This window comes from Callospermophilus lateralis, chromosome 17, assembly GCF_048772815.1.
Source record: "Callospermophilus lateralis isolate mCalLat2 chromosome 17, mCalLat2.hap1, whole genome shotgun sequence".
In the NCBI taxonomy this organism is placed as follows: domain Eukaryota; kingdom Metazoa; phylum Chordata; class Mammalia; order Rodentia; family Sciuridae; genus Callospermophilus; species Callospermophilus lateralis.
In genome coordinates, this window is record NC_135321.1 from 65,089,713 (window position 1) to 65,103,644 (window position 13,932).

The window sequence follows — 13,932 nt, forward strand, 5'->3', positions numbered from 1 at the left end:
TACATTTGTGTAAGCAAATTAAAAAAATTTTTTTCATTCACAAGCTGAAATAGAATTCACAGAAGCTTGTCTGTAAAGCAGGACAAATCTGTAATTGACAAGTAGCTCATTTGTCTTTCTGTGAACTAGAAAGCTTTTTAATCACATATTTGATCAAACTTGTTCAATTGTAGTATTTACGGATTCTCCACTGTTTTACCTTGATTTGTTGCTGAGCCAGGATTTGATTTTATGAAGACGAGAAGTATCATTTGGTAAAACTCAAAAGAGTAAAGTGTTTTTGTGATGGAATAAAAATTGACAGTCAGCTCCTTAGGGACGTCCGTTGGTCCTCCACATGTACTGTCTCCTGAATGCCCACGATGAGAGGGCTGCTTTCTTCTCTGTTATTTTATATTATGTTAACAAAACCCTAAAAGTGATTGTTATTATCTGCATCTCACAGATGAGGATGGGCCATTTAATACCATCTAGAATCACACAGCCTGGAGGATCTACGCCACCAGAGAGTTCTGCTCAGGAAAATAAAGAACCTGACGTTCTTGGACCATTCGTTTAAATTATCTACAATATCTTAAGAAGAGATGGATTTTCTTAGTAGCAGGGAATTGGGGTTTGAGCTTAGCCCAGACAGAGGCAGAGACGGTGAAGGCCTGTGTTGGGTGGGTGTGTTGGCGAGCCGTGGATGGGGTCGAAGGAGGCTGTGCTGACTGGACCTGGTTGCTGCTTCTCCTGTACTTGCACCAGAGGAGCACAGGAACAGAATCATGAACTCAGCTCTTGGACCTGTGGTGACACATTCTGTCACAACTTTAATTTTAATGACAGAATCACACTCAAAATAGCATGGGAAAGGTAGGGAGGAGTTAGTTGGCTGAATAATGGGGACATCCAGTTGGCTTTAGGCACAGCTCTAATTAGGACGGGCTTTCCCACCCCCCTTCCCAGGACAGGCGGGAGGCCGTTCTCTAACCATGTCCTTTCAGGTCAGTGACTCCCATGGAAATTTGTTGGTTATTTAGGTCAAAGTCTTGGAGGTTCACTGTCTTGGGAGCCAGTCACAGAGGTCAAGCTGTCATGTCCTTGCCTGGTGAGGATGAGGTGAGGTGCTGGCAGTGGACCAGCTCTGCTCAGCCACAGGGCATGCATTGCCCAACAGGAAAAGGGCCTTTGCCAAACGAAGGAGCCGGAAAATTTCTGGGTCCAAAGAACGGCTGACTTTGAAGGGATATGTAGTCCAGTGCAAGTCAAGATCTCCTTAAAATTCATAAAACTTTGGCTGCTGTGTCTGTTGTAATGATTTTTAATGTCCTGTGTTATGGATTTAGTTTCCCCAGGAAGTAGGCTCCAAGGGGTAAAATCTGAATTCAGGTTTATGAGGAGTGCCTTGAGGGACCCAGAGTGGTGAGGGAGCGTACAGGGACTGCAGCGGACCCACCAGAAATTGGGGTGTCCCCGAGACGTCCCAGATTGACGCTGTGTGCTTCCACACAGGCAGGACAAGTATGGGCTGCCCCAGAGAGGAGGGCCCCCTTTGGTGAGGGCAGCTCCTGGAGGGGAGGAAGTGAGGAGCCCCTTAGTTCGGCAGCCAGTAGAAGAAATTTCCTTCCCAACTTGGAAGGCAACTGACTGCAGCTTCCGCTGCCCTATCGTGGAATAAAATTAACTCCTGGAAATGTGTTCTGTTTACCTGTCACTTTTAATTCTCTCTGGCATATCCCTGCACTGTTGATCAGAGGTCCCAGTTTGAGGGCCACAGCAGCGACACTGGGAACCTGGCACAGGGGAGTGAGAAGGTAGATGCAGTGGGGGAGAAACCAGAGCGAATGAACGACCAGAGAAAGAGAGATTTGGGCCTTCCCAGAGGCCTCCCAGCCTCTGCCTATGGGTCTGATCCTGGGGACCACTGGAGTGTGGTCAGCAACCCAGGCCTGGAAGGGTTCCTTCCTATTTTCCTTCTGCTGGTTTAGAGGTCATTGGCACTGGTCCTTGCCATGTGTTCAGCCTTCAGTGATGGGAGAACGTGAAGCGAGAACTCCATTCCAGCTGGGCAGGAGCAGCAAGCTGCTGCTGTGTGGGGACAGGGGCTGCCCGATCACTGGTGGGGCTGCGTGGGCTCGGCTGACCTAGGCAGAGAGTCTCAGCTGGTTTGTTTTGATGCTGCTAGAGCCTTCCTGACCTGCTAGCACTGTGATTGCTTCATTTCCTCTGTAAGGTGCTATAGAATGGTTCCTTTCCCTTTTTTTTTTTTTTTTTTTTTTTTTTTGACTGAGGTCCATTCCTGGACAGGGAGGAAGCCTGGGTGTGGGATGGAACACTGAGGTGTGTAGTGTGGGTGCTGGCGGTTTTCCTGAGCTGCAGAGCACATTTCTCTGGCACAGATAGATACCTCTCTCCCAGCTTCCCTGGAGATCCTGAATTGAAAGGAGAAAATGCAGATTCCCTTCTGAATAATTTTCCCTGTGATTGAGCTTCTTTTAATTAAAGGTGACTTTTATTAAGAGCTCTTGAAGACATATAAGCATTTAAACATTCTTGGTTGAAAGTTCTTATTCACTTATGAACAGATGCGTACTAAATGCCAGTGATGTGCCAGGCACCTGTCAGTGAACAGAATATGTGCAAGTCTCTTTTCTTACTCAGGGAGATGGTTAGTAGTAGTGAATCGTAAGCTGAGAAGTCAGGCTGTGCTCTGCAAGAAGATGTAGACCTGGGGGAGGGCCAGTGGCTTGGAGTTTGGTCAAGGGCGTCCCCATTAAGAAGGTGACATTTGAGCAACGATGTGAAGGGGAAGGACATGAGGGAATTGGCTCTGGGACCTTCGGATCTGTTGAAGCCTTCTGGGAGGGGGAGCAGTGCAGCCCCAAGACTGCATGGGGAGGAGCAGCAGGGGACCCAGGCATTCTCCGCTCCCATGGCACAGGGAGCATGCTGACACAGCACCTGCCTGGGAACCCAGGGGCACTTCACCACCTGGAGTCCCTTTCCTCTCACCATTGTAATTGTTAAAAATTAAATAACTAGAACAATATACACTTTAAGTCATTCATTCTTTTTGAATGGAGCCTGAGTCACATCACCAGAGAACAAAGTAAACTCACCAGATCCCCCTGCCTGGTCTCCTCCTCACTCAGTTCTGATGTGGACACTGGTGAGGAGTGTGGACTTGGGTTGTGAATCATCAGGAATTTTTCAAAAAGATACCTGACCCCTACCAAAACAAATCAGGGATTTTGAATGTCAGAAATATTGTGTGTGCCAGTGTGATGTATCTAAAAAGGTAGAAACGGTGGAGTCCTAATTTAGTAATAATGATCACTACTCAGATTCCATATAAGGTCATGCCAGACGTTACTACCCACTATCTGCAAAGACCAGCCACAAGTAATAAATTCTGTCCTCTTTCCTTACATAATATCAAAATTCATTAATATTCATGAATGTTTATTTTAGCAAAATAAAGTAGAGCTGCATCCAGCTGTTCTGAGGGTTGGATAAGCCACTGGGGTAGGATCAGGATATGTCGGTTGCCTGGAGGGCCACTGTTATCATAGCCTGGTGAGGCCTCACAGCCTACTCATACCTGGGAGCCTGGTGGAAAACCCCAGGTGTGCTATTCAGCCAGTCAGAGCCTTGGTTCCCCTCATTATGGGCCATGGGAGGGGTACATGGTAGTTGCCTGGAGGCTTAGCAGCTTGTTTACCATGACCCTACCACCCTGCTGTGGGTAAGACCAGCACTGGGAAAGAGCCTAGCTCCAGAGGAGTGCACGGGCCTGGAGAGGTGGCCCAGAAGAAAATCCAGATGTGTATGTTTTGGGTTGCTTTCCACCAAATCTATATGTGCCCATCTCTGCTGCGTTTAATTGATTGCATTTTAGATTTTGATACATATTATGGTGTAATGAACTGTGACTTATTATACTTGTAAGGTACTGGGAGCTGTCCTGGGAGCCTTCTGCATGCCAGCCAGCATGCCAGGGATTTACTTCAGCAGGTGATCTCCTCATGCCCTGGTGAGGGAGGTAGTGGTGGTTTCCTTTTACAGCTAAGAGGCCCAAAGAGGGTGACTTAGGCAAGACCAGAGACTCGAGGAGTGGCAAGGATCTTATCACAGCATCTCAAACAGGAGACTTGACTTGGCTTTTTAAAATAAGTGTAAACACATTCTGAAATAACCAGAAATACTCCCCCCACCCCGGAGAGTAGAAATAATGCATTATTTGTACTCCATTTCCCCTGAGTGTTTTGAGTAACTGCATCTGCACTCCTTCATGTTATTGAAGGAAAAGAAGCAGGTGATGTGTTCCGTGTTCACAGATGGCCAGTGGAGGAGTTAAGAAATAGTTAAGAAATGTTTCATTTGTATTCTCATATAAAACAAGTCAGATTTCTTATAGCTCATTGAAATTCAGCCTAAGTGCAAGCAGGTAAATATCTCAGCACATAGAAAAATACAGTAGGGTTGATGACTCTCTAACTAGGAGACAGGCCGCAACTGCATCATTAATATGTGAACATGTACATTACAGTCAGGATACTCCTAAAGTTGCACACATTGAACTGATGCAATTGAAAAGGTCTTTTTTCATTTGCAATGTATTTATTAAGTTATTTGGTGAATGGATGGTGCAGCAGGTGTAAGCCCACTGTGCTGATAAGGGCCTGGAGGAAGGGAGTCTCATTCGGGGTGGAAGGGGCTTCCCAAAGAACTGGCGATTTCTGTTGAGCCTGGGATCTGGAAGAAAAGAAGTAGTGAAAGGGAGCCTTGTGGGCGAGGAGGGGAGGGTGCCCAGCAGGGATCGCCTTGGGTGGCAGGACATGATGTGGAGTAAGGCATCTGCATGGAAACCGAGAGGGGCTGGTGCAGGTGTGGCCCTGTGTTCTGTGGAGTAGTACTTCCTAGGCCAGGGTGGGTGGTATGGGGCTGGGGAGGGAGAGCTGGGGCCATGGCCTAGAGCCAGCTGCCCCAGGTTTCCTCGTAAGACTGTATCCATTTTCAGGGACTTCTCTCCCACAATGATGCCTCTGTGTGTATCTTGTCTGATCTCTTAGAAGTTTTAATTTGAGAAGGGCTTAGTGAAATTTTCATGCCTGTTTTCTTTTTATTTTAACCGGTAGAATCTTAAGAAGATTCAAGAAATGGAGAAGAGTGACGACTCCAGCACAGACCTAGATGAGCTGAAAAACGCTGACTGGGTGAGGCAGTGGAGTCCGCTTCCTGGCTGTTCAGTGTCTAAGACAGTGTGACTTCCTAAACATAGAGTTTGTTAGGACTGTAGTGTGACTTGATCGGATGTAAATTTGAATGCCTGGTTTAACATGTGAGGAAATATCTGTTCCCATTTTTAAAAGCTTTCCTATTTTATCAGCTATCTTTCATGTCTCCGGGAATTTCGAAATTTTAAAATACCAACATTTCTAATGATACTAGTACCCGGATGTACACTTATGTGCACTCAAAGTCAAACCTGTTTTCAGGATTAGGTGCAAGACTAGCATGCAGTGCCTTCATTTATCCAAATACATTTCCTGGATTAGGGTCCCAGGGCTTCAGAGTAAGTAGTGTGGAGTCTGCCCTCTAGAGCTCTGAGCAGGAGCTGGATCACAGGCCAGTGATGGATGTGCTCCAGGGACATGAGCCAAGCCTCCACTGGCCTGCTTCCAGATCCCAATGATGCACACTAGGGTTCCTGCCCTTAGGTAAACCAGTGACAGGACAGTGGGCGCCCTGAAGCGTTCAAGGTGGGCTATGTCCAGGTGTTAGGGGGAGGCACACTTCAGAATTCTGACTTTTTTTTGAGCAAAGCTTTTTTTGAGCGCTTGTGACTTCTTGGCTGACTTTTTTTTTTTTTTTAGTATCCTAAAATGTTATTTTTAGAGTAGTTTTTGTTTGGTTTACTCAGCATTTTGTACTCTTGATTCATTCCTTTATTCTACATGACTGTAGCTTTTCAGAGAAAACTATCAATTTACTTATTGATGCCTCTTGACCTATGGTTCTTTCAGGCCCGATTCTGGGTCCAGGTGATGAGGGATTTGCGAAATGGGGTAAAACTTAAGAAGGTCCAGGAGCGGCAGTACAACCCACTGCCCATCGAGTACCAGCTGACCCCCTATGAGATGCTGATGGATGACATCCGGTGCAGAAGGTACACCCTGCGGAAGGTGATGGTAAGTGACCACAGCCATGAGTGCTCTCAAGAGGGTCGTGTGATGTTTGTTGAAATGGTCTACTCTATTATTATAATTATTATTATTATTTTATTTTGGTACTGGAGATTGAGCTCAGGGCACTTGACCACTGAGCCAGATCTCCAGTCTTTTTGTGTTTTATTTAGAGACAGGGTCTCAATGAGTTGCTTAGTGCCTTGTTTTTTGCTGAGGCTGGCTTGGAATTCATGATCCTCCTGTCTGAGCCTCCTGAGCCGCTGGGGTTACAGGTGTGCACCACCGCGCCCAGCAGTGGTCTACTCTTTATATTTTTTAAAGCATTTCTTCTCATAAAAATAATACTTGATCATTGTAAAATATTTGGAAAATACTTTATAAATTTCTCAAAGGAAAGTTATAAACTTATAATTGCACAAGCAAAGAAGAACTTTATTATGTGGAAGACATCCCTCAATCTTTTCTCTGTGATTTCATTTGGACAAAATGGGCTAATTTCATTTTGTCACCAGTTATTTTTGTTTGACATATTGTGAATGTTTTTTCCTGTCATTATAGTCAACATTACCCTTTCTGAATGGGTCTATCTTTTGTAGCTATGGCTGAACCAGAATCCATTAAGCTGATTGCCCCATACCCAATCATACGCAGCCTGTTTTGTGTGTTCTTTGACATTTGTCTTCCTAAATAGCCACAATGAAACCCTTGGATTCAGGTCTTAGAGTTAGAATGTCTAGCATGCCAGCAGCGACAGCCCTACCTGTCAAGTGTGCCTGGAATCCGACCATGCACCCCTTCTGCTTTGGCCACATTGTCTCTCCCTTGGACAGTGGAGGTGGAGACTGAGTGAGGTGCTGGGCTGGGTCTAGAGGTACCCTGCACCCTCCTGCAGCGTGCTGTGTGGCTGCTGGCTCTGCCCCGTCAGCCTCTGTGCTCTGTCAGCCTCGCTGCCATGCACCTGCAGTGCCATGTAACAGCAAGAGGGGCTTGTGTCTTGGACCACAGATGCCAGGGCAGCCCCTGGGAAATGTGGCTCAGGGACAACACTGTGTCATGAAGTTATCTCTCTAGTTCATGCCACATTGAGCATTTGTGACCATGCTGGCTGGGACAGCAAGGTGTGCTGTAGGGTGGTGGCCACCAGTAGGTTTGCATGCTCCAGTGAGTCCTGAGTGATGGACAGGTGACAGGTGCATCCAGGTGCAGTTCCCATTACTTTTGCATACATTTTCCACACAACATTTTTTGTTCTCTGTTTGCTTGCTCATTGTAGAAGGAAATGAATAAAAGCAAATGTGTCCTGAAAACCTTGCCCTTGGCCTGTTCTTCATGTTCACTCCCTAATTATAGATAGGCAGGTAGGTTGATGGTCATTTTACACAGAGAGTGGCATGTAGTCCAAGAGCTTTTTTCAGTCTTTAAAGTTGACTGTGGATGATCTCTTTGTTTAATGGTGGCTCAATATTTCCTTGTATCCAGACAGCAAAAGCATCAGAATGAAAAGTGGAGTGTGCTGCCGGCTTGTGCCTGGTTTTCTCCCCTCCCAGCCTTCTTTCCTCCTGCCGTGATTTACTTCCCATCCTATGAACGGTCATTTAGGTTGTTCCCAGTTTCATCATTTTAATCAGGATTAGGATGATCATCCACATAAAAACATTTTGGGGCTGGGGCTGTAGCTCAGTGCAGAGCTCTTGCCTAGCATGTGTGAGGCACTGGGTTTGATCCTCAGCACCAAATAAAAATGAACAAATAAAATAAATGTATGCTGTCCATCTACAACTACAAAATTTTTTTAAAAAATCACTCATTTTTCTTCTGGGTTTAAATTTCTGCTGGAGACATGAATTGATAAAGATAAGGCATATTTAAAAATTTAATGCATTTTTGCCAGTCTTCTCTCCAGAAGGAATCACCAATTTGTATGCTTTCCAGTATTGCAAGATAATACATTCCAATCCTGTTGCCAATACGGGGTAGTGTTATCATTTTAAAAAAAACATCTACTTATTAGAATTTTATCCATTCTGATTGGGCAAGCACTAGCATAAATCTCAGGTAGTTTTCCTCTGTAGCCAGAAGGCATTTTTGAAAAATTCGTCAGTAATTATAGTAAGCCCAGTTGGTCATTAGCATTAATAGTTGATCTAACATTAATGTCTTTTACCTGCTACCCTTGATATTATTAAATCTTTACATTTTTATCCAAAAAAATAATTGTGTTGAATAGTAGGTAACATTTCTGATACTAAGAATTACTAGGATAGATTCCTCTTGTAGCTGCTGACTTAACAGACTCTACCTGGGGCTTGAGCATTTGTACATTATATAATCACTCTCTGTGAGGATTACGGAAATAGTAATGTGTAATAGAATGTGTGTTGGTCAGCTTTTTTGTCACTGTGGCCAAAGGACCTCACAACCAGCTTAGAGGAAGAAAAGTTTATTTGAGCTCATGGCTTCCGAGGTTCAGGTCATGGATGGCCAACTCTACTGCTCTGGGTCCGAGGACAGAGAGATCATGCAGAAGGGCCTGGTGTAGGAAAGCAGCTCAAAACATGAATCAGAGACAAAATATGAACTCCAAAGGCACGCCCTCAGTGACCCATCTCCTCCAGCCACACACTGCCTATAGTTATCACCCACTTAATCCATGTCAGTGGATTAATCCACTGCTTAGGTTACAGTTCTTAATCTAATCTTTTCACCTCTGAACATTCTTGCATTGTCTCATGTATGAGCTTTTGAAGGACATCACATATCCAAACCATAATAGAATGACATCCAACTTGGAAAGTATTTGCAAGCATAATTATTTTTTTCCTGGGGTAAATAAAAGGCTTTGAAAATAAGAGTCTAGCTAGGTATGGTGGCATGCTCCTCTAATCCCAGGGGCTCAGGAGGCTAACACAGGACGATTGCAAGTTTTTAGCTCCAGCAACTTAGCAAGACCCTAAGCAAATCAGTGAGATGTTGTCTCAAAACAAAAATGGCTGGGAATGTGGCTTAATAGTTAACGCACCCTCAATCCCTGACACCAAAAAAATAAAGTGTACAGTTCAGTGACATTTAGTATATCACAAGATTGTAGTCTCCACCTCTATCTAGTTCTGAAATAAGTTTCATCCTCCTAGAAGGAAATCCATAGCCATGATGGGTCACTGGTATCCCCCACCAGCCCTGGCAACCACTTCTCTGCTTTGACTCTGAGAACTTACCTGTCTGGATATGTCATGAATGGAGTCATGTGATGTGCCACCTTTTGTGTCTGGCCTCTTTCACTTGGCCTGATGTTCTTTAAGTCTGTCCATCCTGCTAGCATGTAGGAGTGCTTCATTCCTTTTCATGGCTGAACAATCATTCCACCCCAGAGATAGACAACATTGTACTGTGTGTTGCTTAGTAGATATTAGGTTCTTGTCACCATTGTGCAGTGCTGGTGGGGTTGCTGTGAACCGTCACTTGCGAGTGTCTGACATCTCATTTCTGTTCTTTTGGGTGTGTGCCTCGGCTAGAGTGTCTGGGTCACATGGTGATTTTGTGAGTGACTGAGCAATCACCAAACTCTTTCCACAGTGGTAGCACATTTAATGTTCCCACCAGCAGGGGACGAGGGCTTCTGTGTCCCACATTTTTGTCAACACATATTGTCCATTTCTGCCTTTAATCATAACTGCCTTGGTTGGCATGGCGTGGTATCTCTTTGTGGTTTTGATTTGCTGATGACTGATGCTATGGTGCTGCTATGTATGTGTTCATATGTTTGTGGGCCATTTGTGTGTCGTCTTTGGAGAGGTGTCTGTTGAGGTCCTGTACCCATTCTGCCATGATGTTGTAACGTTCCTTCATGTGTTCTAGATGCTGAATCCTCAACACACAAATTGCAAGTATTTTATCCCATTTTGCAGCTGGTCATTCTTCTGTCACCCTCTTGATAGTGTCCTTTGATGTTCAGAAGGTTTTAGCTTGGCTAAAACAGTTGATCTGTTTTGTCTTCTGTTTCCCTTGCTTCAGGTATCCATTGCCAAATCCAGGGCATGAGGATATCCTCCTGTGTTCTCTTGTATGATTTTCACTTCTGGTGCTTATGATCCTGTCTTTGCTCCATTCTTGAGTTAATCTGTACACTGCATGTGGTAAGAGGTCAAGGTCAGGCTCTTGTGTCTCAGCACCCAACTACCCCAGTGCTGTCCACTGAGTCACTCCCCCCTCCCCTCCCCTCCCACCATTTCAACCCATATGTCTTTTGTTCATCTGATGTGTGAACAAATATCTATGGATTCATTTCTGGATTCTGAATTTTTTTAATGTAAATGTCTGTCATTATGTTTTTATTACCATAGCTTTGTTGTGATTTTTGAAATAGAGAAGTGAGCCCTTTTCTTTTTCAAGATTGTTTTGTCTTTTCAAGTTTCCTTGAAATTCCTTATGAATTTTAGGATGCATATTTCTACTTAAAAAACAGCATTTGGGATTTTGGTAGAGGTTGAATTACATCTGTGGATCACTTTGGGCAGTTTGTCATCTTAACAATATTAAGTCTTCAGTACATAAACATGAGGTATTACTTAGATCTTCTTTTAATTTCTTTAAGCAATATTTTCTAGTTTTCAGTGTATGAATCTTGTGCCCCATTGGTCAAGCTAGCTTCTTTTAAAGTATTTTATCCTTTTCAATGCTATTATAAATGGAATCATTTTTAAGATTATTTTAGGTTGTTCATTGTTAGTATAGAAATGCAGTTGATTTTTGTATATTGGTCTGGTATCCTATAACTCAGCTGAATTTGTTTGTTCTGATGGCTTCACTAATGTATTTTTATTTCATGCTCGTGTCCTCTGTGTGGACCTTTGATTGTACCTCTTCCTCTTCTGTCTGGATGCCCTCGAATTGCCCAGCGAGGACTCCAGCTGACTAAATGTGGCAGAAGCAGGCATCTGTGTCTTGTCCCTGGTCTCCTCAGGACATTCACTGTTCTGCCACTGAGTGTCATAGTAGATTGTAGGATTTTATAAATGGCTTGTCATGCCAAGAAAATTGTCTTCCAATTAATGTATGTTGACTGTTAGTTATTGTTTTGTTTTAGTCATAAAATAAGTGTTAGATTTTATCAAATCCTCTTCCTGCATCAATGAGGACAATCATGGAAGTTCATTTGCTTTATTCTGTTAATGTGGGGATGGAATACCTTGAGGGATTTTTATATGTTGGACCACCATTATATTTATGGGGTAAATCTCACTTCTCAAAATAAACTTTTTTTAGTACTGGGGATTGAACCCAGGGGTGCTTAAGTAGTGAGGCACTAATTAAGTGCCATTTATATATTTTATTTTGAGGCAGAGTCGTGCTAAGTTGCTTAGGATGTCACTGAGTTGCTGAGACTGGTCTTGAACTTGGGATTCTCCTGCTTCAGCCTCCTTGCCACTGGGATTACAAGTGTGTGCCACCAAACCCGGCTGAATCATCTTTTTGATATGCTGCTGGAGTCCCCTTGCGAGGATATTGTGCATCCGTTTGATGTGGTGTTTTCTTCCGTTGTCTTGTCTTAGCTGCAAGGCAACGCTGGTCCCACAGATAAGTTAGGAAGTCTTAGCTCTTCTGCTAAGCTTGTGAGAAGCATTAAAGTCTGAGTGAAGTTCACCAGTGAAACCTCCTGGTCCTGGACTGATAGTTGTCCTTGGGAGGCTTTTGATTGCTGGTTTGATCTTGTTCCTCCTTCAGGTCTTCCCCAGGGTGTTTTCTGCCTGTCTTCTGTCTTCCCTCCCCTCCTGTTGTCTGTTTCCTCTAGGTGACCTAGTTTGCTGATGTACAATCATCAAGTACAGTCGTTTGCTGATGTACATCTTACAGTCCTTCGTATTGGTGCGCAGCCTGTTTAATATCCTTGTTTTCTAATTTTATATTTTGGGTCCTTTTCTTTGGTTAGTCTAGGTAATGGTTTGTAACTTTTATTGATTTTTGTCAGGGAAATACCTTTTGCTTTTGTTAATTCTGTCCACTGCTTTCTGCTCTCTGCTCATTGTCTCCTCTCTGTTCTTTACCATTTCCTCCACCCTGTATCCATAGGCATTGTTCTTTGTTCTTTGAGGGGTCAGGTTGTGGAGTCAGGTTGTTCAGTCCTCATTGAGCTCAGGGGTTTGCAGTGTGGACTGCCCTCTGCGCACCACTCCTGCTGCATCCCGTGTTTTCCTTTCTTTCACTTTCATTATCATTGAACCTGTTGGTGGTTTGGTAGTATGTTTTTAAATTCCTCATGTTTGCAAAGTTTTCATTTTTCCTTCTGCTTTTGACTTTGAGTTTCAGTCCGTTATGGGCAGATGAGTTAGTTGGTGTGGTTTCAGTGTCTTAAATTTGAGGTGTTTCTTGTGGCCTAGCGCTGTCCGCCTGGATGCACATTCTGCTGGTGGTTTGGGGGGTTTCCAAGCCCTCTCTTTCCTCATTGGCCCCATTGTCTAGTAGTGAATCCCGAATGGAAAATGGACTGTTGAGCCTCCACCTGTTGTGGAGCTTTCCCCTAATGCTTTCAGCGTGCTCCCTGTGCTTTGGAGCTCTGTGGTCTGGTGTCCCCCCGCCCCCCCCCCCCCGCCCCCTCCGCGATAAGGGTACGTGGGAGACCAGCCTGTTGTCTCCAAAGCACCAGCTGTGGCAACCGCCCTCTGACAGAGGTAGTGAAGTGCACTAGACCAGCTATGTCTCCTGGGCTGAGCGAGGGGGTAAGTATCACGACCCGGCCCGCCACCCTACCTCGCCCACACAATCACACCTAGTCGGGAGATGAGTCAACCTCAAGTGAAGGTGCAATAATCTCAACTTTATTGTGTCAGGGACAAGGTTATATAGTGATAGAAGGGACTAAGAAGAGACAGTAGCAAGAACCAATAAGGAGCAGTTAGGACACTATCACCAAGGGGCCTAGGCAGATTTCAGATTAAACCAATAGGCGGGACTAAGGTCAAAAGCCTGAGCAAATGCCAATCCAGCCAGGTCACATATACGGAAATGCTAACCCATGAGGCCGCCTCAGCCAACACCCAATAATGGCCGAGGTCCCAAGGGAGGTAAAAGGTCCCAACAGACTGGTGCGTGTCCACCTACAACTGTGGAATGTTCCGGATGCGGAGCCTTTGTCTTGATGAGTGTTTCCTGAAGCTCCAGTCTGACAGCAGCGTTGCTGCCCCTGTTCTCTGTACTGCTATTGCACGGAACATCTTTTTCCATCCTTTACTCTCAAACGTGCTCATGTTGTAACTTTCTTTTAACATTTTATTTTAAAAGTATAACTGCTCATTATGGGGAAATTAGAAAATGTGGGTAAAAAGAAAAAAAAATCACACAGTTTATCTACTCTTAAGACCACTTCTACCATTTTTAGCATGTTTGCTTCTGAATTTTCTCTGTAAATGTGTAATGTATAATTATAAGAATAGAGTTAAAGTGGACAAAATGTATTGGAACTCTTTCCACCTGCTTGATATGTTATAAACTTGGTTCTGTATCATGAAATACAATTGTGTATCATGTAAAAATTTTTTAATACCTAGGTTTTATATAGGTAATAAGTAACCCATGGGTAAACTAGAAAGACATTGATGGACATTTGCAAGTCTCTCTCCCAGGGCCCCCGGTTTGTTCCTAGAAATGGTCAGAAATCTGTCCGTCTTAGTACAGCCCTCTTGTGTGTGCGCACGCGCACACACACACGTGAGCCCCATCTATGCTCACATTTGCACAATTTTACCATATTATAAATATTGTTTTGGGT

At 44.2% G+C, this 13,932-nt stretch overlaps 1 protein-coding gene across 2 annotated transcripts in view; it reads left to right on the forward strand.

The window, feature by feature from the left end:
• The window catches only part of Spire1 (spire type actin nucleation factor 1), a 144,376-nt gene that overhangs the window by 85,655 nt on the left and 44,789 nt on the right, over positions 1–13,932 (forward strand). For both annotated transcript variants that reach the window (XM_076837208.1, XM_076837209.1), the window contains exons 5-6: positions 5,121–5,198; positions 6,009–6,173. In XM_076837208.1, coding sequence (XP_076693323.1) covers positions 5,121–5,198; positions 6,009–6,173 — 243 coding nt within the window. The remainder of the gene's footprint in view (positions 1–5,120; positions 5,199–6,008; positions 6,174–13,932) is intronic.